Genomic DNA, 25442 nt, shown 5'->3' on the forward strand with positions numbered 1-25442 from the left:
ATGAAAACCTTCGAACATTTTTGCAGCAGGCGGGAAAAGAAATGCAGACTGTCGTCTGCTAACCTCGATCTGAACGAGTGTGACGCATCGGTCGTCGCCCGAACAACAACATCCGCCATTTTGGGAGATGGCGAGCAGGAAAATCTGTGCCAGAAAGGGGAAACCACGCTTGTGACTAGCTGGCTCTCATCTGGGTATCAGGTTGTTGATGTGGTTGGCTCTCATCTGGGTATCAGGTTGTTGATGTGGTTGGCTGGCATCACCATACGGTGCAGGGACCCGCGGCGTTTCTTGCAGTGGCAGGTCAGGATTTTCCAGAACGTTCGTCGGAAGTTGACGTTGCACAAAGCGTAGCAGAGGGGGTTGATGGTGCTGTTGATGTAGCACAGCCAGTAGCCTGGGGATGAAGAGAGAAACCAGTGAGATGGTTGGTAGATGGCCGGTGTAAGGGTTGGCTAATTAAAGGGTTGGGTTAGGGATAGGTTGAATTATTAGACAGACGTGAGTTTATTTCTACACCGTGAAGTTAAAATTTTAAAGAACCCAGACAATAATATATATATATATATATATATATATATATATATATATATATATATATATATATATATATATATATATATATATACATACACACAAAGCTCATCAATATTTTTTAACGATAGAATGTTTACCATTTCACCCATAAAAGATTGCATAGCCGAGAAAAATTATACTCATAAAGTACTCATCCGAGTACTGGCTACATCGCTGAATGATCTGTACAGTTTTATGGACTTCTCCATATCTATTTTTAGATGTCGTTTCCGTTTTTCTAGTGTGTGCACACGTTGTGTTGTGTGTGCAAACACTCCAAACCTATTTGGCCTTTTTCTTTTTTGAAAACTTTGATCTGGCAACCCTAGCCACAAGTTGATCAACGCTGAAGAGCCTGGATGAAAGCATTGAAAAATTTCAACAATATTGCTTGCCATAGCAAACAGCGGATGTTCATCTGTGCTTAGACGTATGCCCACGGCATCCGTTCAAGATTCAAGATTTTTTTTTAATGTAACATTTTTTTCCAGCTCAAGAAAAAAAAAACTTTTCTAAAGATGAGGAGAATAAAACACAGTCTGGCTGGAAAAAGGAAAATTAATTGTCCCAAAGAATGTTTGGTTTGGGGGAGGGAGGTGATAGATTGCCGAAAAGTGGGAGTATATACACACAAGATAAAAAGTCCCGCGGAAGGATACATGAAGGATGGGCCACGGATCGAGCACTTAAGGCGTGAAATAAGATTAGGTTTTATTGGGAGTTCCCGTTGGGTGCAATTTGAACCCGCCAACCTTTTTTTTTTTCTTTCGACTTTTTCTTATTTTTTCCTTTAACATTTAGCACTGTTTTTTTCCCCCTTGGTTATTGGTAGTAAAAATTAGGGATTCCATTTTTTCTGTAGGGTAAATAAAAAGACATCTATCAAAGTAGTCATTTTAACAAACCAGAATTCCAAGACTTTGTATTTTCGTCCTTGGATTTCAAAGAAAACATAAGTAGCTCCAAGCAGAAACTAAGACATATTTGGTCAAATTTTTGTGCTAAGAACAAAATAAAGCTAGGTCTTTTGTTGCTAATTTAGCTATTTTAGGGACTATTTTTTTTACTAGGGACCCAAGTTTTCGTAAATTATCGTCTTTACTGAAAATTGTTTTCGGACTATTTCCTCTCTTCTGATGACATGAAATTTGTGTTAATTTACGTCCATTTGAGGTCTGTCAGTATGGATGCTGGAGATGGTGACGCCGTTTGAGAGTATCTCTGATGTGCACTTACTGAGAAGTATTGAAGTGACTGCGAGCTGAGCATCAATGCCATGAAACAGATACAGAAAGTTTAGTTTGAAACACCTCACGCCACCATCTATCCCATGTTTTCTTACAGAACTGACCAAAACAAACACGGACCGCGCGGTAAGTGAAATGACCACAATCCGATTAAATGTCCGAATGTTTGTCCCTGCTAACGGGACTGGGATTCCTAACGGCCGGAGACGGGAGCATCTTTTCAGACGGTCCGGCCTCCAACTCCGGCTTTTTCTCCCGTCGATTGATTTCCCGTTGTGTTTGGTTTTCATTAGGGCGGTAGTCTTCGCGCTGTCGGCTCATCTAGGTGACGGAAACAAACAGCGGCGATTTTTTAACTGATGGGACTAGACGCTGTATTGTGCGAAGTCTCTGGAATATGAACAGAAGAAACCAGAGACTCACGGTCACATAAGTGCAATGTTGTGATGATGGGATGTGGTATGTTGGTTGGTGGTTGATGGTGGCGTGGCTAAGGATTAATTATGGTTAATTAAAATAAATGGTTTTAAAGTAATGTTAATGACTTGGTTTGGTCAAAACTATGATTGATTATTTGAGATGTTAATTTGCAAATATGATTTAAAGTATTGTTAGTAAGAGCAGAAGAGGGAAGGGGGACGCGGGGTGAGGGGGGGGGGGAGATGTTTGATGTCTGGTGGATGTGTGTAGGTCAGTTAACGAGGCGGGCAGGTGCAAGTCTGGTAAATTAAATTGTTCGGGTGAAGCTATCTTGGTGTATTCATGTTTTTATGTGCACATTCAACAAGCCCATCATTGTTTCTTTCAGGTTCCCCTCTCCCCGCTCCAAATATTTAAAAAAATGTGTGTACTTTACATAGAAAATACATACTTTTGCTATTCCCCTCCCCCCCACCGTTAGTTTTCAGTGCTCTACCTCGTGAGAAAAATTTCTGAAAGAAACCTTTAAGCCCACCCACCTCTAGAATAGATTTTTAACAAGCCCACTGTAAAATGTCACACCCTGATCAAACATTTCAAGAACGCACTTAAGCGTCAAGAACAAAACTAATGTGTGTATCGATCAATCGAACGTGTCGGGATATTTTCACAATAGATGTTTCGTACTGTGCAGTAACCTCAATAAATGCTAGTGATGGAGCATGGTTTGTGCTATTGATGAGGTAATGAAAGATTTATGAGTTGTATATTTTTTTATTCGACACTTGGAGACGTAAAAATATATCCAGTCCTACAAGCGAAATATCCCTGGCCAGGACGCCAAAAATATAATAAAACAACTAGCAACAAAGAAGCGCATGCCAAATTGGCTAACAACGTTTTGCTACGATCTCAAACGAGTGGAAAAAGAAAATTGGCTTAAACTTTTCTTTGAACCCTGGCCACCCTGATCACGTGTGGACCTTTCTGTTGACCTGATGATTCCACACGGTTGGGTAGTTCTGTCTCACGCCTCGTGCGTTAAACTGACGGGTAAGATTTTTTTTCCCCCAAGTTTGGCTAGTTTTGTTAATGAGTAGAGGAAGTGTCTGCCCGGTAAACAGTGAAAGGGGCGGATGGTGAAGCGAATGTCCATGCGCACATGTAGTGGCGTCACGAGGACGGGTGTCACCCGGTGCGGAAACAGAAGGTGCCGCCCCCACAGACCCACCCACCAAAAATTTAGCATTTTTCGTTTTTACTAGGTAAAACATTGTTTAGACACTATATTTTGTGATTTTTAAAATTTGGTGTCACCCCCTACTTGGTGTTACCCGGTGCGGACCGCACCCCACTCTCCACCCCCACCATGTGATACTACTGCGCATATGATGGAAATACAGTATAGAAAAAGAAGATTGTCAATTAGCCTCCAACGGAGACCTCAACGACAACAAAGTGACCCTCGGACGAAGAAAATATTAGACTAAGGTTCGAACTTTAACCATCTAGGTTAATTTAGGAGGGTGTCTGGTGAAATTTAGGGGAGGTGGGCGCTAGTGTGTGTGTAGCAAAAAGGTGTGGGTGTGTATGTGAGGTGCAAGTCGTCTCATTATCTAGCATCTGCCATTAGATTTAATACCACCTGGAGTATTGCTAACCTAGATAGACGTGCAGCTATTTAAAGATTGTCACGTGACGTGTTCAGCCAATTATCGACCCGCTGACAAGTTCAATGCGATGTTTAAATGGTCCTGAGTAGAACTTAATTCAGAAACAAAAAGATCGATCCCAATTGATTTTAGATCAATGTTCGCCCCGACTGACGAGCCATTTCCTGGTAGGTCCAGCCAATGACGTGGGTAATGATCAGTGGACGGAGATGATAATTGGTAGAGGAGGGGGGGGGTCCTGCACAATGCATTGATTACAGGTGATAGGAATGTGTATTGGTGTGAGTGTGCGTGGTAATGTAGTGGTGCACAATAGTGAATACAAGAGGTGTCTGGAATGTGTGTGTGTGAGAGAGAGAGAGAGGGGGGTGGTAATGTGGCACTGCACTATAGTGATTACAAGAGATGTCTGGAATTTGTGTAACTAAAAAACAATCTAATTTAAAGTGCAAATTAAATACTCTAGTAGCCTAAAAACGGTATTTTTCGTTAGACGAAATGAATCGTAATAGAGACTGATGTATGAAATGTATCAGAGAGACAAACACACAACAGCTTTGGCATTCGCGATTGGAACAGTTCATTCAACACAAAGTGCTGTTGAATGTTTTTAATGTTCTTTATATCAATGGAAACAGCCAAGGGGAGATAACTAAATAGATGTTTAACCGAGTGCCAACAGAACATCTTTTTTAATACATCTTTAGAGTCGAGTAAAGTCTTAGGTTGTGTTGAATTAGCTTGAATCACGTGCACAACTTACTCAACTCACAACAAGCAACATATCAGATGTCACCACCGCACCGTTTGACCCTAGATAGTCACCGCACCCAATATGTCAGGCGTCTCCCCCCCCCTCCCACCCACCCCGCCATTTAACACACCCAGGCATTTTTCGTGGCCCAAACAGACGGGATCCCATCTGAAGCCCATTTTAAGCCCCGTTAATGAAAGATAAAGGATTACACCCCGGCTCAAGGAAATGGAATTAAAACGCGGGGGGTGCTCGGCTTTCTTGGCAACTCTAGCACCTAGTGGCCAGATTTTTGTGGGTTAGCTTTGGCTACTGTTTGAACGATTTGCAGTGGGGCACTTGTTTAACTGGACAAGTATCCAGGCTCAATGTATCCAGTAAGAACAAACAGAACAAGTTTAATGTTTAAAAAAGTGAGACGTCTTATGCTTGACAAGTTGCAGTACAATTATTGTTTCATGTTCACTATATAAGTTGCAGTACAGTTATTGTTCTATATTTACTATACAAGTTGCAGTACAGTTATTGTTCTATATTTACTATACAATTTGCAGTACAATTATTGTTCCATATCTAGTATACAAGTTGCACTAAATTATTTTTCCTTATTAATTGTACAAGTTGCTGTAAGTTAATGTTCCATGTTTACCAACAAGTTGGTGTGGTTTTTAATTTTTAAAAAAAAACCAAGCTGTGCAAACCGGTGACGTATATCCGGAAATACTTTAGCCAACCAAAACTACATCAAGTCCAAGCTAACTGTGTTTGATGTAAAGACACAACTTTCTTTACAACGCTGTTCCAAAATTTGAACTCTCAGAATCTATGACATAATCTGAGAACAAGTTTTACACATTGACACTGTGGGGACTGAAGAGGACGTGGGCAGGGGTAGGTGGGCCAGTACAAGACACAGAACAAGCCCGACCCACCTACCAGACGTCGATGATTTAAAAATGTTCAATAAAATGCAATATAAAATATATATAAAATGAAAGCGGATACAGAGATCTCAAGGGCGGGGAAGATAAAAATTAAGCTAATTATCTGATAATGGACAAGAAAATTAATTCTAACGACATTCTCAGCAAACTGCGCCCTGCCTTAAATGGGGCTAAACTAGCCTGCGGTGGGGTTAATGTCTGATGATTTTTTAAAGTCTCACATCTCCGTTCATTTTTAAATCCAAAACACTCATTAAAATTGTTAAAATCGTAATGGTTTTTGTCGGTAGTAAAATAAAACCGACTTTTGAAAGTCCTAGATTTACCTTTTATCTTCGAGAATATATATATATATATATATATATATATATATATATATATATATATATATATATATATATATATATATATATATATATATATATATATGAAATCCATGCATACATTTTTAACTGCGATATAACCCTGATATGACACTGTCACCGCCCCTCTCCCTCCCCTATTAGGCACCCTCCTCAAGACCATCATGGTCCAACTTTACTATCCACATCACTCTTGAAATGAACCTCGTTTTGGTGAGAGATTCAACACGTTTTCCTGACGCCTCTGTTATTGGACTGCTCTATAACAAATCTTCGTGTCTAACTGAAATCACTTGAGGTTGTAAAGGAAAGAAATGTGGAAACTTCGAGTTCGTCATACAATAAATAGAAACTATTTCAAGACATCTTATAGGGTTTTGCTGCTCCGAACTGTATCTCTAGATTTGGGCTAGGGGTTTTTTTTAGTAGGAGTGTAACATACTTTTTTAAATAAGGTTTTGTGTAAAGGTTGGGGTATTTGTGTTAATGTGTTAATGCTATGTCACTCAAGTCTTGGCCACCTTTATCACTCAGGTATTTGCCATGCATATCACTCAGGTTTTGGCCATCTGTGTCACTCTAGTCTTGGCCACCTTTATCACTCATGTATTTGCCATGCATATCACTCAGGTTTTGGCCATCTGTGTCACTCAAGCCTCGGCTATTTATAACATTCAAGTATTGGGCATCCATATAACTGACATTTTGGCCATCCATATCACTCGTCTTGGCCATCGCTTAACGCAAGTTTTGGCCATCTCTATCATTCAAGACTAGACCACAAGACCTTGGTTACCCACTCTTGCTCAATCACAACACTGGCCATCTGACACCAAAGGCGATTCTTATTTCTCAAATTTTGAGGGAATTTACCACCCCCCCCCCCCCCCCATTCCACCCCACATCCAATATACCGTCTACAATTTGAGATCTTGTTTCTCGTTTTCCAGCAAAGAAAACCCAGGTTCCCTTAGTTGTAGGGGTAGGGGAAGGGAATGAGGTGATGATGATGGGTCACGTGTGAAGGGGTATCAGAGAGAGTTCACTAAAACATCAGTTGTGACTTAGTGAATGATTGACATCCCAGAATAAGAAGGGCTGCAAGATTACCCAAGTATTGAGAGATCTAATGCATTTCTATTCAATCATTTATTTACTAGATGGATTTTTTTTGTGAGTATTATTTCGATATTCTTCTAAAGGTAAAACCAATGCTTTTACTTTTTTCTCCTGATGTTTTCGTGCTAATTAATATAAAGCTTGTTAAAATATTGTATTCCTTTATTATTTTGTACTAACGGTAATGCAACTTTTCCCCCTGTCCCCTCCCAACCCCAATGTTCATAAATAAAAGCAAACACTATTTTTGGATTAAAGGAAACGGACTTAATGAAAAGGGCTGAACTAACGTGTGAAAAATCTGGCCAGGTCACGGAAGTTTTGCCAAATCAGCGCTTAAGCGTGGCAAGTAAAGAGGATTGATTTATTCAGGGGACACGACTGCATATGTGAGCTAAGGAGAGAGAACTCTATAGGAAACAAAACCACCGGTGCTATTCGGGTCGACAAAGCGCGATTAATTCTGCTGCAAAAAGCACAACAGAGATGTGTTCGTGGACAGATTTTTGTTTGGTTTAATGGTGTCATGTCTCTGCGCTGTTTAAAAAAAATGGCAAAAACATTTTTTGAAATAATTGAACGGAAATGTTGGCTTAAATGAGATTACATAGCTTGTTAAAATATCAAACTTTTATTTATCAATACTAAATTATTTTTGATATTCTGATTGGGGGGGGGGGAGGGGGGGCGAAGAATGTCTACCGTCCCCCGAACGAAATGGAATTTATGTAGAAAACATATACTTTTACCAGTGTCCGCCTCCCCCTCACCCCCCCCCCCCCCCCGAAAATGTTGTCCGCCCACCCGAAAATATCAAGTGCCCCCTCCCCGGAGAAAAAAAGTCTGGAAGAAACACTGATTCTGATGCATCTTAAGTCTGTATACGACATTTTTACTCTGCCCCTGTGCTCACCATCTGTGGTTTAGACGTGCATTACAACACTTACCACATCATTGAACTACCAGCACCACTGATCATTGAACTACCAGCACCACTGATCATTGAACTACCAGCACCACTGATCATTGAACTACCAGCACCACTGATCATTGAACTACCAGCACCACTGATTATATCATTGAACTACCAACACCACTGATCATTGAACTACCAGCACCACTGATCATTGAACTACCAGCACCACTGATTATATCATTGAACTACCAACACCACTGATCATTGAACTACCAACACCACTGATCATTGAACTACCAGCACCACTGATCATTGAACTACCAACACCACTGATCATTGAACTACCAACACCACTGATCATTGAACTACCAGCACCACTGATCATTGAACTACCAACACCACTGATCATTGAACTACCAGCACCACTGATCATTGAACTACCAGCACCACTGATCATATCATTGAACTACCAGCACCACTGATCATTGAACTACCAGCACCACTGATCATTGAACTACCAGCACCACTGATCATTGAACTACCAGCACCACTGATCATTGAACTACCAGCACCACTGATCATTGAACTACCAGCACCACTGATCATTGAACTACCAGCACCACTGATCATTGAACTACCAGCACCACTGATCATTGAACTACCAACACCACTGATCATTGAACTACCAACACCACTGATCATTGAACTACCAACACCACCTGATCATTGAACTACCAGCACCACTGATCATTGAACTACCAGCACCACTGATCATTGAACTACCAGCACCACTGATCATTGAACTACCAACACCACTGATCATTGAACTACCAGCACCACTGATCATTGAACTACCAGCACCACTGATCATTGAACTACCAGCACCACTGATCATTGAACTACCAGCACCACTGATCATTGAACTACCAGCACCACTGATCATTGAACTACCAGCACCACTGATCATTGAACTACCAGCACCACTGATCATTGAACTACCAGCACCACTGATCATTGAACTACCAGCACCACTGATCATTGAACTACCAGCACCACTGCCACTAACTACGACCACGTACGTTAGACAGTGGTATGTGTCTTATTTAGAATGAATATATGAGTCGCCTGAAGAAGATGAACTATCCTCTTGTAGACTGAGTCGATGCACCAACAGAGCTGCTAGGGTTGGATGTACCTATAGGCAAAGCTCCGATGACGACAATTTTATCCTGTTCTATACAATTAAAATATTACCTCTCCAACATGACATTTGTTTTAATGATGTCCACCTTGATCCATACAAAGTGCTCTAACCATGGAAAATAGAGCACTAAGGCAATAAATAAAAGATTTAATCAACTCAACAGCTGACAAATAAACATTGGGTTATGTCGTGTTTTACATGAGCATCAAATCAACATCAACGCTAATATCAACACTATAATTAATATTCACATCACCAGGCGCCCTGGGCAGGATGCAGCTAAAAGATTGCCATTTTTTGTTATCTAAAGCAAATCAATTGGTCTTTTGGTTCCACATACATTTTGCAATAGCCTCCAGGTGAAATGTTAGGGATGGATTAATTGACTTCTTACTGGTCCGTGGCTAAATCAATCTACATAGACTTCTGGAAGAACTCTTTTCAAATAAATTTTTGTTGTTAATGTCAGTTAAAAATGTCAAAATACATTTTATTTATTATGTTTTCATTTAATTTTTGAACTGAGAAATCTTGTGTCACCATATAAAAAGTGGTAGTGTTCTGATTTCTGTGTTTCTCTTTGGAGATCTACTGCTCCGATCTATTGGATTGATGTCATTTCAAAATGCAGCTTGATTTTTTTTTTTGCGCACTGCCATCATTTATACTTTTCATGTTTTTTCTTCTTCATAGAACATTGTTAAATAATACGTTTAAACACAGCATTACAAAAACACACCTCATATGTGTGTATATGTGTTAAGTTTTTATTTTACTAGTATACTAAGATTTAAACAATGTGCAACACACATTTCGTGTCGATCAAACTTAGTTGTCTCTTACAAGCCTAGAGTTGCCTTCTCTACTGAATGAATGAAAGAAGGCACACAAAAACCTGGAAGAAATGTCAGTTCTCCAGCGGTCATTTCCTCGGGGTGTGGACGGCATTAAGTTTAGATGAGTGGACAAGACAGGAAGTGTGCGGGTCAGGGGTCACCGGGCGTGTAGGCTGGAATTGGACACACGTTTCTAACGAGCCGTGTTGTGTTAATGTCTACTAAGATGAGGCTTGCACCAAACATCGGGACAAGCGGGACCCATACCTAACATCTTAAAGGTGTTGTGGCTTTGGCATCAAGCAAACAATTATTAACACATACTTTTGCTAGGGGAGATTACTCTAACCCCCGTTCCAGCGAGTTTTTGAAAATAATCCCAAAACTTTTATTGGAACAGAATGCCAGGGTTGTTCTTTACTTTGTTGTTGGCGGCGTTGAAAGTTAAATTCAAAAAATTTTTCCCCGGCGGTCGATCTGTCATTAGCCCGGTCTGTGTGTGTTTGAGCTCACAGTTTGTGTGTGTGTGTTTGAGCTCAGAGTTTGTGTGTATTTAAGCTCGGAGTTTACACTCACCGGACAAGGAGACACAAAAGTCTTAGAAATGTGTCATTTATGTTCGTCGGCCAGATTTTTCTCGACATGTAAACAAAACTTTTTCTCCACACGTGTTTGAAATACAGTTTTTTAACAAAACCCTAAGGTTTGCTCAACGTCTGCTAAACACTTTTTTCCCGAGAACGGCGAGAAAAATTATCAGGCTCCAATGTCTCGCCTGCCAATGCAATTTGACGTCTGACAAATCAACGACAATGGATCTCTTACAATATTTGTCTTGATCATAAATCTTATTTCAGCGGCGTCTAGCTTTAAACAAGGGCTGTTGATAGACTAGAGATGCATACATGAAACTTGGATCTAGGATCTAAGTAACGACAGACCATTCTACACTTGATCTGGACACTTTTGGGAGTGGCGGATCTAGGGTCAGTGTGAGATGTCCCCTTCCCCACCCTCCACATCACTTCACCCCCACTCCGAAAGGGAGCATAAAATCAAGGAGCCGTTAAAATATTTCAAAAGTAGATTTTAGGCCTGACAAATTGTCATTACTGGATATCTTAAGATAATCAACTGATTAGTACATGCATGTCAACATAAACGTTTGCAGGATGTCATTGATGGAAGGGGATAGGGCTGACACACACATCCCCACACACATGCACATACACACACTCATATGTAAATATATATATATATATATATATATATATATATATATATATATATATATATATATATATATATATTTATATATATATAATTTGAAATATGTACTAACAGTACAGACAAAAGAAAATGTACCTTTAACTGAAGAGATATCAGGTACCTCAGGATAGTTTAGGACTGTTTGTGTGTATGTGTGTGTGTGAGGGGGGGGGGGAGAGAGCCTTGGTATTTTTACTCTAGATTTTATGAATTATCTGCAGTGCAAAACGTTGATTAATGTGATACTATTTTAAACATGCATAGTTTATCCTTCTGGATTGATAAATCTTAAACATCAGTTAACGTTTTACTGATAAACCTGATGTTCAGCCGAGGTTCTTACAATGCCCAGCTTATATTTAACCTTACGTACGGCCTTTAATTAAACTACTGTACAACCTTAGGTAACTACTAAAAACCTAAGGTTTGACTTCGATACAACCCGAAGCTTAACTGTTGTACGGATTCGGTTGAACACTTAACTACCCTTCTCAACTACTTTGCTAAACATCACAAGTGCTCCACACAACACTGTATGTGTTTAGTGTAGAGCAGGGGACGTTATCGGGGAATCTACTTCCTGAGTGTTTATTTATACAGGGAAACAACCCAGTTTTTCACCGAAGACTTTCATCATGTGCTACCCGGTATTTTATTTGCCGTAAACATTTTCAAGCGTAAGGTTAACAAAAACACATTTCCAAAATTTCTAGCCGATTATCCGGAAACGAATAGATCAATTTGAAAATAGTGATACATTGTTCCAATTCTATCATACATAAATTAAGGCATACTTGAATATGAGTGTTGACAGTCCGCATGAAGCAGTAACCGTGACCATGCTTATTAGCTTGTGTGATCTAATACACTTTTGCTGCCAAAGTTTCGCCTGACGATCTACGTTATAAAGGCACAGAGAAGACAATTATTGTGGGGATCCATATGTCATGAGCTTATAACACTGAAGTTTACCTAGACGGTAAACATTTAGTACACAACAAGGTCCAGAGGGGTCACTGTGGTCCATTCTTGTCATTTTATGACTGAATCAATCGTACCGGGTCCATGACTACACCTAGCTAGGGTCAGACCCTGGTCATGTCAGCTAAAGCAGGTCACCGTAGTCCCACACTGGCCGTCATGTTGTGAATGAGCAAAACTCACCTGGATTAAGAAATGTAGTACGTTAGGGTAAGATCCAGGTCATTTAAGCTTACGAAAGGTCACAGTGGTCCAAGATTGTTGTTTTGGAAATGTTATGACCAAGCTCGTATCAGGCGAGGGTCTGTTCTGGGTCATTGAATGAGATACAGGTCACAGTGGTCCAGCATTGTTACTGCTAGCCATTGGCCCTCACTTAAAAAAACTCACTTGGACCATCCTGTGGTCAGCTAGGGTCAACTGTGCTGACTGCAAACCAAGTCCGACATGTCAGGTCAAGGATGTATTTAAAGATAGTCGTTTCCCAAAATTTATTGTTAGACGTGATTACAAGGGATGGGAGAGGTGTGTGGCAAGGGGGAGATTGGGGTGGGGAGAGTGATCGGGTAGTTGGGGAGGGGTGAAGTGGTGGGGGTTAGGGGAGGGGTGAAGTGGTGAAGTGGTGAAGTGGTGGGGGTGAAGCGAGGGGAGTTATTGGGGGAGGTCGGCTGATAGATGAGGGGTGGCGCTATAAGGTATGGGAGGGGGGGGGGGTAGTTATTTGAGGGTGGGTGTTAGGTACGGTTGTGTGTGGGGGGGGGGGGGGAGATGGCCGTATTATTTAGAAGTGTGGAATAAAACTGGAATAAAACTGGAATAAAACTGGAATAAAACGACTTCAGCGATCCTGTCATGTTAGTGACCTATGTTCCGTTGTGAGATTGTAGATAGGTTTAGGTAATATATTACTTTTCGAATGAACCGTACCCAAAGCCTACCAAAACCAAACATAAACAGAAAAACAAACGCAAACATAACACAAACGCAAACGCAAATAAAAAAGCAAACACAAACGTAACGCAAACTCAAATACAAAGACAAACACAAACGTAAACACAAAGGTGAGCGAGCGCGCGCTTTATCTATGGCATATATTGTTTTGTTTGCGAAGTATTTAAAGCATTACCTATAAATACAGAGTGTTGTTAGCAAAGTATTAAAAGCCTTACCTATGGCATATAGAGTTTTGTTAACACAACCTTCACAAAAGACCTCAACGACGGTAAAAATGTTGTATGGCGTCCACGTGACAATAAACGCCAACAAAATGGCCGTCAGCGTCTTGGCCGCCTTCTGGTCTTGCCGCCGCTCCTGCCGCCTTGATTGCATCTTCGACCGCGCTATCTGCCGAGCTTTGTTTACCCGAGTGGCCGCCTTGGCCGCGATTTTGGCCTGCATGGCCACTTTATTCGAGTCACTGCTGTGGGCGCGGCGGGCCAGGGCCGGCGTCCCTGTCGGCGGTCGGACCGGCGGTGGTAGCGACGGCCGGTCCTGGAACCGCCTGAGGTGGAGATCATCGTCGTCCGTGTCGCTGTCGTTTCTCTGGACGAGCGATGGGTTCATCTCGCTGAATCTATCCAGGTCTTCCTCCGGCTCCATCCGTATCGTCGGACGCGAGCTGAAACCGTCAGCAGAGTCCGGCAGGCGGATCAGCACCCGGTACATGGCGCTGTCCTCGTCGTCCTCATCTTCGTCGTCGCTTTCTTTCCGAGGTCGTTTTAGTGTAGCCAACGACGGGTCTGTGACAGGGTGGTCGAGCATGACGCTCGAAATAGGATCGGAGAAAGATGTTGTTAAAGTGCAAGGGGGCCTTGAAGACAAGACCTCGCTGAAAGGTGAGAGGAACTGATCGGGCGTCGAGGACATGGTATCCAGGCTCATATCTCTGTAGATGGAGAAAGGTGTGGTCGGGCTGGGCGTGTCGATGGGAAGCAGCGGTATCAACGACGTGCTGAAGTTCATCCTGACGGAGCGAGACGGCCTGGCGAAGGGAACGTGTAGGCTGGTGTTGGAGTTATCGGAGTCTTGCCGGGGCAGACCTTTGTCTCCGTTGGACTTGGGCGTGGCGAGGGCAGGCAAAGCGTTGTTGGAATGAGCGTTGGAAGTGGGCGGGGAACCCGGCGGCTCGCTGGAGCTGGAGTCCTCCAGGTAGTCCGAGTCCCGGTCAATTTTTATACAACCCAGGAATTTACTTTTCACATTTCCGGTTTCTCCGCTGTCGTGGGGCATCTGGTTGACGATTATGTGGTTCCCCCTCTCGCTCGTGCTAGAATAACCTTCCTCGTCGCTGGACGCCATGGATTTCTTGCTCGATTGGTGCAGCCGCTGCGGGTCTTTGATCTTCTTTGATTTGTGCATGCCTTGCAATTTTGGCAGATCCTTTTGCCTTTTCTGCGTCTCCATGTAAATTCTGAAGTACAACACAGACATAATTATAACAGGGATGTAGAACGCGAACATGGCGGTTATAACGGTTATATACTGGTTCGTTTTTAAGAACTGGATGTAACATTCTTTCTCAGGAACTGTTCTGTCGCCTTCTATGTAGGGCCATGCAAATATCCAGGGCGTCCAAATAATGGAGGAGATAACCCACGCACAGCCAATCATGGTTGCGGCCCTTCGCGGCGTTCTTTTCGCTCGATATGTCAAAGGTCGAGTGACGCTTAAGTATCTATCAAAGCTGATGATGATAAGGTTGGCAACAGACGCGTTGCTCATGGTGTAGTCCAGCGACAGCCACACGTCACACATTAGAGCCTTTAACGGCCAGTAGCCCATCAGCAGGTAGACCGTATATAATGGCATGGACACTATACCAATGGTCAAGTCAGCTACAGCCAGGCTCAACAAGAAGTAATTGCTGACAGTTTGAAGATTCTTGTCCAGTTTAAACGCGACGATAACGAGCATATTACCACCAGCGGTCAGTATGGCCAGTAAACTGACCACTATAGATATAAAGACCACCTCGGCGGTCGTGCGATCAACGCCATAGAGCGGCTCCGTCACGTTGGAGGAGAGGGAGTGAGTAAAATTATCGTAGGAGGACGCGGCCCATATGCCCTCGGTGGAGGAGAGGATGGTGTCGGTGAAGCCTTGGAGGGATGGGCTGGGAAGTGGAGAGGTGAGGTTGAAGTCTCGAACTGCGGGCTGGGTGGTGTTGGCCACCGAGAAGGTCGAGTGGAAAAAGTCCTCGAACGATATGGATTGGTTGGAGGAGAGCGTTGACTTGTAGTGCTCGTAGGATGCTGTCAGGTTGTTGAGGAGGCTGTCGAGGGCTTGGGTCAGGGTGGCAGCAGAGTCGGAGCTGTCGGTTGATGACGTAAGCGGTGAGACCTGAATATCCGAGTTCGGTGTAAGGTTCGATATCAAATTGAGAGGGGCGCCAATGTCTGAAACATTCTCGAGATTTGAAACTCTCGTGAGATTTCCTAACGGTTCTACAAGACTTTTAAAAGTGGTGACGTTAGAAATCGGTTCAACGAGGCTTTCAATCGCCGTGAAGTTTTCTACCGGTTCCAGAAGTTTCTGAAACGCGGACATCCCGGTAGTGTTGGCGAGGGAGAAGGCGTGGCTGGAGACATTCTGGAAGTGGCTGTCCGTGGACCCGGTCAAATCTCGCATGGGGTCGGTGGCGGCGCTGGCGCCTACAGTTGACCCCTGAAGACCGGCCTTGACCTTGTCGCTGGAGACTTGTGACAAGGGCTGCATTTTTCGTCGGGTAGGTGGCAGGCCTGTGTGGACATGCCTGAGTGGTTACAGCTGCATAGGTAACTGGTGAAAGACTCGAACCTCTGACGCTCAGATCCAGGTTAGATCGCGGCTGCGAAGTTTACGTGAGTCAGTCAGTGTGACGTCATTAGCTTGTGAGTATATTTCTCGTGGTTATCCTATCTTGCGACTGTAATGTCACTGACAGATAGATATCTGAAAAAAATATAGGCGAAACGTTATTGTTATACTAATGATATATTACACTTATATATTTAACATAGTGTTTGAAGACAGTGGATACTACCAACCGGATTAGTTAGTGATTCTTGATGTAAATCTGAACCAAACAAATTTTTCGGTTATTTTTTCCAACAAAAACATTTGTTTTATTATTTGTTTTTATAGTCATTTGTACATTTAATTATTACGTTTTTTTCCTAAAACACAGTTTGTTAATTGTTTAATTATTGATGGGGCGTTATGGAAGAATCAGAAAGTATAACACTTCCAACATGACTACTGCGCATGTGCAAACGTCAGTGGGAGGGACCAGCCGCTAGGATTACTTCTAAAAGTGCTAGCTGCGCTAACACAGGATTGATAGACATCCGTACAAATAGCAATACAATGATGCCAGATGGTGATTCCATTTAATAAATCCTCCCTCTATCGTCAGGGGTCACAGGGCCAGACGTGGCAGGTCACGTGATGACGTAGACACGTGCGACGTCTGCCAATGTGTCCAGCTGTGGTCTTTCATTTCTTGCTAAATTTAGAAGCTTAATTAAGTTCATAATGATGAAATACAAAAATGTTGACACAGTATACTCTCTCTCTCTCTCTGTCTCTCTCTCAGTTTCTATCACACACACACACTCTCTCTCTCTCTGTCTCTCAGCCACTTTGTCTCTCTGTCTCGCAATCTCTCGCACTTCAAACACGCTCACACGCAGGCAAGCACGCATACACTCAAGCACGCACACGCACACAATATATATATATATATATATATATATATATATATATATATATATATATAGGGTAACCCGGGGTAATTCCATACACTACTTTTCTAAAAAATTTGTAAAAAATCTAAAATTAACACTGCCAAAATATAATATTGAGGGTATAACTAGACATGCATTACTTATATGATGGCAAACAAATATAGAGATAATTCACAAAATAAAATACATTTTTTTAATATTTCACTTTTATTGCAAAAAACATGGCAAGTGGGGCAATTCCACACACATTATGAAAATTTTAAAATTCATGTATTTAAAAATGTGTGAAAAACATTTTTCCCCTTGGAAACAATTTTGCATGGGGGCAACCACTCTTCATCACTGGATGAAGAGAAAGCCTCAATTTCTTCCTCATGAATTCTACTGTCATAGGTCAAAGTTATTCGTTTATAATTGTGGACCATTCTGAAATAAATACAAAATTAAATGTTAGAAAGTCTCATTACTATTGTGTGTATGGGGATGTTTAGCTCTAAATATTGCATATATTATAATAAATAATATAGGTACAGTAAAAATAATAATAGATAAAGAGTTAAAAGAAGTCTGTGGCAGTTTTACTTAACTTTAATAGCAGAGTCTTTTTAAAAATAAATAGACTCTAGTACTATATCTAGTACTATTTAAGTATTTTTTAAGATTAAATAATGAGTAGTGAATTACAGATTTAGCCACAACCAGTTAAAATGGTTTAAAATAAAAGCTAAACCCTCTAAAGAGTATAAAAAGCAACATGGGACATTCCAAACTATAGTGTATGGAATTGCCCCACACCATGTGTGTGGAATTGCCCCACACCTACTATTGAAAAAAATATGCTTTCCTGTTCTAAATTAAAGGCTGAATCTAGCATCATTAACTGTTACTATTAACAAAAATGATTAAGCTTTCATAAAATCAATAAATAATTGACAACAATTAAAAATAAGACAAAAAAAATATTTTTTAAAAAGTGCAGGGGTTGTACTTACCTAAGGATGTTTGAAGATAGATGCAGATAAAATTAAAATTCTTGCTCTGATTGTAGGTGAACGCTTCTCTAACAGTATCAGAAAGTACAAGAAATCACCTCTTAGTAAAAGGGAATAGTAACTTTTAATTAAACTTTACTCCCATTAAAAATAGAGAGTATCCAGTATATAGTGTGTGGAATTACCCCGTGTGTGGAATTACCCCGGCTTTTACTATATATATATATATATATATATATATATATATATATATATATATATATATATATATATATATATATATATATATATATGCATCAAGTACCGATATTTATGATTTCAGCAGCTGTCATGAGTATGATTCTTAAAATCCATACGGCCGATTTGTTTATGTCTTCATACGTGAAACCCTCAATCTACTACCATGCTTGCTATCCCACTTTAAAATATAGGCACAGTGCCAGAAAACCGCAGTCAAAATGGTTGATACACGTTTGTTTTGGGGTTCAACCACATCTCTACCGCAACTCGATTTAAATGTTTTAATTACTAATTATGTTTTTTGTTGATGAAAGCAGAATAACTTGTAGGCAGGTGCCTTATAGCATAACTTTGCTCTCCATTCTAGTTTTTCTTTAGTTTTACATGCAATTTTTGAAGCCAAACTTCGTTGTGTTGGTTATGAGGATGAATCTATTGGGGCGCTATACATCCACTTGAATATATATATATATATATATATATATATATATATATATATATACATATATATATATATATATACACATAATATTACAATCTCTTTCTAAACAATGTTTATCCCAGTAATGCCTGATCATAGTTTGCTTGATAACATCACATTTTTGCCCGATTACCCCCCTTGATATCTTTTGTCATTGCCTTGACCCAGATCATGTTTATAAATAAGCGCGGCGAGACTTCACGTGATTTCCATCAGCACAGACGTCATTTATTGACACAAGCACATGTTGTGTATAACAAATCGGAAGGTAATAAACAAATGGTTTTCAAGCTTTATAATGTAGATCATTGCTTGATCCTATTTTCTACTTTGTGCTTCACATGGAAATCATAAACAAATTGCAGATGTTAGTTCGGGAATTCTGTTACAACACCCTCAGCACATGAACCCAGTCAGTGTTTCTTCCAGACACTTGAAATTTCGGGGGGGGGGGGGGGGTGGAGGCAGACACTGTTACAAGTATATATTTTCTATATGAATTACATTTCGTTCAGGGGGGGGGGGGAGGCGGTAGACTCACTTCGGTGGGGGCGGTGTCCCACCCCCGAAGAGATGCCTGGAAGAAACACTGACCCCAGTGTGCTCCACAATAACAGAATAAGACACCTGATGTTTTGTCCACGGCAACAGACCCCTCCCCCAGGATTTACCCCCAGCCCCAAAATTCCGCCAACTTCTACCCTGGAACACAACCCACAAAGATCCGTCTATAGCATATACCCCCCCCCCCTCCCTATAGAACACGACCCCCACCGTCTACAAGACCTAATGACGTACTAACGCTAAATCTAAAGAAAATTGGCATTGGCTGGCTTATAATTGCCATCATCATCGCAAAGGTCAAGGTCACTCATGAGTGACAGAAAATATTTTTAAGCGGCCCGCTAATGAGTTCAAGTTAATCAAGCATATTTGATTACGCGCATTGAAAACGAAATTTCGACGCAGCGGTCGGACGTGACCGGTTCCTGGGCGGCGTCAAATTTAGAACTAAAGTGACGCTTTTTAAAACTCTCCCCTCTGCACCACCCTCACCCCCCGCTCCCCCACCCCTCTTACTCGAACTGCTGAGCTTGTCATGAGTGCTGATGAAGGGTTTCAGAACTGACCTTTGAAAAACGGAAATTGATACCTGAGCAGAGTGAAGAAGAACTGATTGCATTCTGGGTGTACCTTTCTGTAGGAGTCTAGTCTAGCTTGGGCTCTAACTGTCGGGCACAGTCCCTAAGACAGATCTGTCGGTACTAGTCTGTCGGCACAAATGTGTCGGATCAAACCTTTGGGTACAAGCGCAAGCTTGTCGGTACGATTCCACCGATACTTATATGATGGTGAAATAATTTGGTACAATGGAGTCGGTACAAAACTATTGGTACAAGTATGTCGGTTAAAGTCTATACAGGTCTGTCAGTACAAGGATTTTTTAAATATATCTCATAAATCTGAATGTACAAGCCTATCGCTTCTAGTTCCATTAGACTAAATCAAACAATATCCAATGTGTCAATCTGGCTGCCTGTTAAAAGAGATAAGTGTTAGTCTTCAAAGCTTTACCGATATTTGTTGCGACCATTTTACAGTTGAACGGGTTTGTGTGAAAAATATACATTTGGCACTTGGTTATTTCCTATTTGTTGTGGATTATGTTTATCGCTTCCGTGCATTGACTAGTAGGCCCAATTATGTTTTTTTAAAATTATTTTTGTATATTGTTATGTTAAAACAAAACAAATAGAAAAAAAAATCGATGTATTAGCCTATATGTTGAACAACCATACGGAAGGATAATTTTAGCTCATTAAATTATAGAAATACAACATTCCATTATTTGAATTGACAAAAATATGCTCTTATGAAGGTAAATTCTAAGTTTATAAAACATATCCAAAAGCCACATTCAAATTTTGAGTATTAAAAAAATGCCTTTAAATGACCTGAGCAGCGCCGGCTAGAAAATGACCAGAAAGGGGCGTCACCAGACAGGCCACCAATTTATCTGGCCATGGCTGGGGCTACAGGAGCAGCACGTCCCGATCATTTTTTGGTCGTTCCCGCGTCGACATCCGGTCAGAAAATTGTGGCCGTTACGAGAGATTGAGGAGGGCGTCTGGAACTAAAACCCATCATTGGGAGTGCACTACCAGGACCTGTATGCTGGCTGTCTTGGCTAGAGCCAGTGGGGGGATGGATTACGTCAGAGTAGTACTCACAAGTTGTATATATTGATTGTATATCTAGAAGCTGTAGTGGCAAGTTGTACATATTGATTGTAGATCTAGCTAGAGGCTGTAGTGGCAAGTTGTATATATTGATTGCAAATCAAGAAGCTGTAGTGGCAAGTTGTATATATTGCATGTATATGCATATAAGTTGCCCTGTAAACCCCGTGATGTGAGACCTATAATGTAGAACTCATCAGTATCTATGACCTAATTATAATAGCGTGGTCTTTAGCTAGGATAAAGTAACCACCACAGCCAGATGGACTGACCGGCTGCCCTGTTGACACAATTCCGGATCCGAACTCGCGACTGTCGAATTATCAGTTGTGCGCTGTATCGTATGACGCAGCCGTCTTGCTTATACATTAATGCATGTTTACATACACTCATATATATATAATTATATATATATATATATATATATATATATATATATATATATATAATGCCGGTGGACTCGTTGCTGTTGTTGGTGTTTTCCTGAAATTGCCGTTGATTCCAACAGTGCAACATCAGGTAATCACAGCACGCAGATTGAAATGAGTTGATGGAAGAAGAAAACTAATACGTTTCTGTGGGAAGGAAAAACTCCCCTAAATCTTATTACATCCACGTGGTTAACGAAGCAAGACGTCATAAAATAGAATTTTTCTGTCACGTATAGAGACAGTTTTGTGATGAAAAAATTTCCTGGGCCTTTTTTTTTAAGCTGCTGCCAATGGTTACCGTTGCGTCTGTACTGCTATTATTTCAAATAAATCGATTGGATGAGGCGGGTTATTTTTAGAGCGTGACTCGAGGAATAGTACATTGGTTGAGAATCACTTTCAACCCGTGATGTCACTCAACATCCGGTCTATAATTAGATGGTGTAAGTTGCCTATGATATTGGAGAAGTGACGCGGCCTTCATATTTTTCCGTCTTGACTTGTCTGTATTACAACCTATCAGACGTCCGCTTGTGATTAGTGTAGCAAACAATGGAAACAAAACGAGGGAGAAAAAAAAGTTTTGATACTAAAAACAAAACAAAACACCGTTTTTCAGAGGTTTCTTGTAGCCTTTATGAGTCCCTGTCTGCTGCACATCCGTTGACCTGTCCCAACTGGTCTCTGTGTTCCTGTCTTCAATATTTCTTGCACTTTAACACTGCTCTTTACGGTTTCAACACGAGACTACTTTTACCCTTTTCATTATAAAGACAAGAATTTTTTTTTTTAAACTTGAAGTATTTGTTTCATTGTTAGTTATGTCAAAGCTGTTTTTAAAACTGCTTAAAGTTTCTTTTTGTGTCTGCTGATGTACACATTGCCGAGCGCTGTGAGGGGTCGAGACGGAACATCAGCCGCAGCTTTCTCGTACGCCCGGGTAGCTGTGGGGATGTTGACTACGGCTGGTGTTGCTGAAATTTACGACAAGCCCCAGGTTCTAATTGGCGACATCTATGCCGTGTTTCAACTTTAAATTGATAATTTAAAAGATGGGTGGTAACATTTAATTCTTAACAAAGATAAAGTAACATTCGGCGTTTTCATTGAATTGAATGCTAGTAACATTTGATGTATTCTTCCTTCAACACTAGCTCCCCATAACACTAAGCTTAGCACGGCTCCATAACTAAGTTTTTTAACACGGGTAAAACTGTTTCATTTGTTTTCCTTTTTTTTTTCGTATTCTAATTGACATCTTGACCAACGTTGCCGAAGTCTTTTCCTCACACCCATTCCGTGCCGTATGTCATGTTAGTTGAATTAACAGACACGACATCCAGATTTCGTTGAGCTCACCCAGCTCCGTTGAGTACCTGGCTACGAATCGTATAAAATTATGAAAGGCTGAATAGAGCAACAGATGGACTCAGCTACCCCTGTAAACTGTCATGACTGAAAGAAATTTTCTTTTAACTAGCAATGACCCCAAAAAAAGGACTAAAATACCCACCCCCTCCTCAACAACAACAACAATACCCTCGGCCTGTTTTTGATTCCTCCATTGGCACCAGAATACAATCTGGTTGAGGTGGGAGGTGATTAACGATTGTGTGCGGAAGATGCACTCTAAAACGTGAGTACCGACACGGGAAGATTTGTATACACCGGCGCTACTGTTACGTGATAGTTGGGGGCGTGGCACGGGCCCGCAATAAATGTACACCATCCAACAATTCACGTGAAATATGACTTTTTACGGCCCAGCACCGGAATAGCTCTTAGGGAATTCCCGCAGAAAGCCGACATAGCGAGGCTGTGTAGCCGGCGATAGGCGGTGCCAACATTATTTGGCACCGCTTTGTGTGTGTGCGTATAAATATGTGTATGTGTGCGTGTGAGTGTAGTGTGTGCAAGCGCGCGTGTGTTTATGCCTGTATGTGCGTGTGTGCGTGCGTGCGCGTGTGATGTCAATGATCCATTGATTTCCGGGACAGGTTTAGTGGCCGAAGATTTATGACCTAACCAATTAAGGACACAGCTTTGATGGTGCTTTTTTAAACTCTCGATTGAGTCACTACGTAAGAAACAAAACAAAACATGGAACATTTGGTAAGGTAAAGTACATTAATCTCGTCATTGATATAACATTCTTGAAAACATCTCTTTTATTATGTCTGTAGAAAAGCGAATAGTAAAAAATTGTTTCGATCTCCGTTAAAAAGTAGACTGCAGTAAATGAAAACAAAAGGTGATAAAATCGTGTTCATGTTTTTTCTTTGAATAACGTTATTGGCTTGTCAAACTTGACCCTTAGCTTTACCGTCAATAGATGTAACTACACGTAACCGAGTCGTGTTTCAGTGACGCTAGTTGAAGCCTTGCCATCAAAACTTTAGTCTACTTATACACAGTGTTGTTATAAGTTAAAAAAAAAAACACCTTCCATTGTCTTAAAAAAAAAAACCCTAAACACAATTATTTTCCAGATACGTTTTTTAATTATGCGAAACTTTTTTTCTCCCTCGGAGGTCAGAGGTCAGTTTCAACATCAAGATGGGGGGAAAAAATTCTAAACTACCTGACTTTGGTGGCGGACGTGGTTGTCTGCCCGTGTTTGTCATCACACCTGTTCAAATAAATATTTACCGCCTTTTTTTACCCGCTTTATTTCAACTGAGTCAGCTCGTGTATTTATGTCATTACACCTGGTTAATTAATTATGTAATTAGCCGAAAACTAGGTTGATCAGTTTTTTAGTAGGTTGAACGAATGACGCAATTAATACCTGGGTGATTTAATAGGCTGATTTACAAGTTAAATTCCACCGTATTTTATTTTTAGAAGATTTTTTTTTAAGTTGATTGAAAGATTTTTACAGCCCTTGATTTTATCGGAATCAAGTTGAGTTTGTTCGTGTTTATGCTATAGCCCTGTCGATTTTTTGTTGTTAAATCTATTAAAAGAAAAGAGAATGTAGAAAACCTGGATAGAGCGATGTCTTGGTATGTAAGTATAGGCAGGCGTAAGATGCTTGAAATACCAGATGAGTGTTTATTATCTAATACCACAGAGGTGCTTTTTTATTCAATACCAAAAGAGTGTTGTTGTTTTTTTAAATTTAGGTAACATTGTTAGTATTTATTGTTCATTGAACAGCGGGGTAAAAATAGACTTTAAAATATTTTTCAAATGAAAACTCTCTATAGAGTTGTAGGCCCTACTGAACATTTTAAAGTATTTTACCTCACCCATTCCATGACAAATATCTATTACAACTGGGTGAATTAATTAACGATTGGTTGCATTTTAAAAAAGTTTACACTAGTTGACGATTAAGACAGCACCAGAATATGACTTCAAGGGCTAAACACTATTTTTTTTCCGCACATTGTAAAAGGCAAAAACAAGTTACACGTTAATGTGTGGCGAGATACAAGGGCAGGAATATAGGTACCTCTTGGGGTGCGCGATAGAGGTTTAAAACCACAGCATCTTTATATATATATATATATATATATATATATATATATATATATATATATATATATATAAGGTGGCTTACCCCTATGCACTACCTAGATCCGCCTATAAACACATCATATCAATACTACAAGTATTCCGTTGACAACAGCAAATGCTCACTTATCAAGTGTGAGATAACGCTGAAAGTTACCCGATATAAGATAACGCTGAAAATTACCCAAAACAATAACATCTTTCTCCGATTGCTCAGACAAAACAAACCTAAAACAGTCCAGAGATGAGCCAACCTAAAACAGTCCAGAGATGAGCCAACCTAAAACAGTCCAGAGATGAGCCAACCTAAAACAGTCCAGAGATGAGCCAACCTAAAACAGTCCAGAGATGAGCCAACCTAAAATAGTCCAGAGATGAGCCAACCTAAAACAGTCCAGAGATGAGCCAACCTAAAACAGTCCAGAGATGAGCCAACCTAAAACAGTCCAGAGATGAGCCAACCTAAAACAGTCCAGAGATGAGCCAACCTAAAACAGTCCAGAGATGAGCCAAC

General features: G+C 40.7%; 1 protein-coding gene across 1 annotated transcript; it reads right to left on the bottom strand.

The window, feature by feature from the left end:
• Positions 1-221: 221 nt before the first annotated feature.
• LOC131952641 (muscarinic acetylcholine receptor M5) lies at positions 222-16015 on the bottom strand. The gene is made up of 2 exons (XM_059315386.1): positions 13471-16015; positions 222-397 (listed from the first exon to the last, which is right to left on the bottom strand). Exons 1-2 carry the CDS (start codon positions 16013-16015, stop codon positions 222-224), a joined length of 2721 nt encoding a protein of 906 aa, XP_059171369.1.
• Positions 16016-25442: the final 9427 nt, after the last annotated feature.

The sequence above is a fragment of the Physella acuta genome, unplaced genomic scaffold, assembly GCF_028476545.2.
Source record: "Physella acuta isolate Inbredline_101_S28 unplaced genomic scaffold, ASM2847654v3 ptg000883l, whole genome shotgun sequence".
Taxonomy (NCBI): domain Eukaryota; kingdom Metazoa; phylum Mollusca; class Gastropoda; family Physidae; genus Physella; species Physella acuta.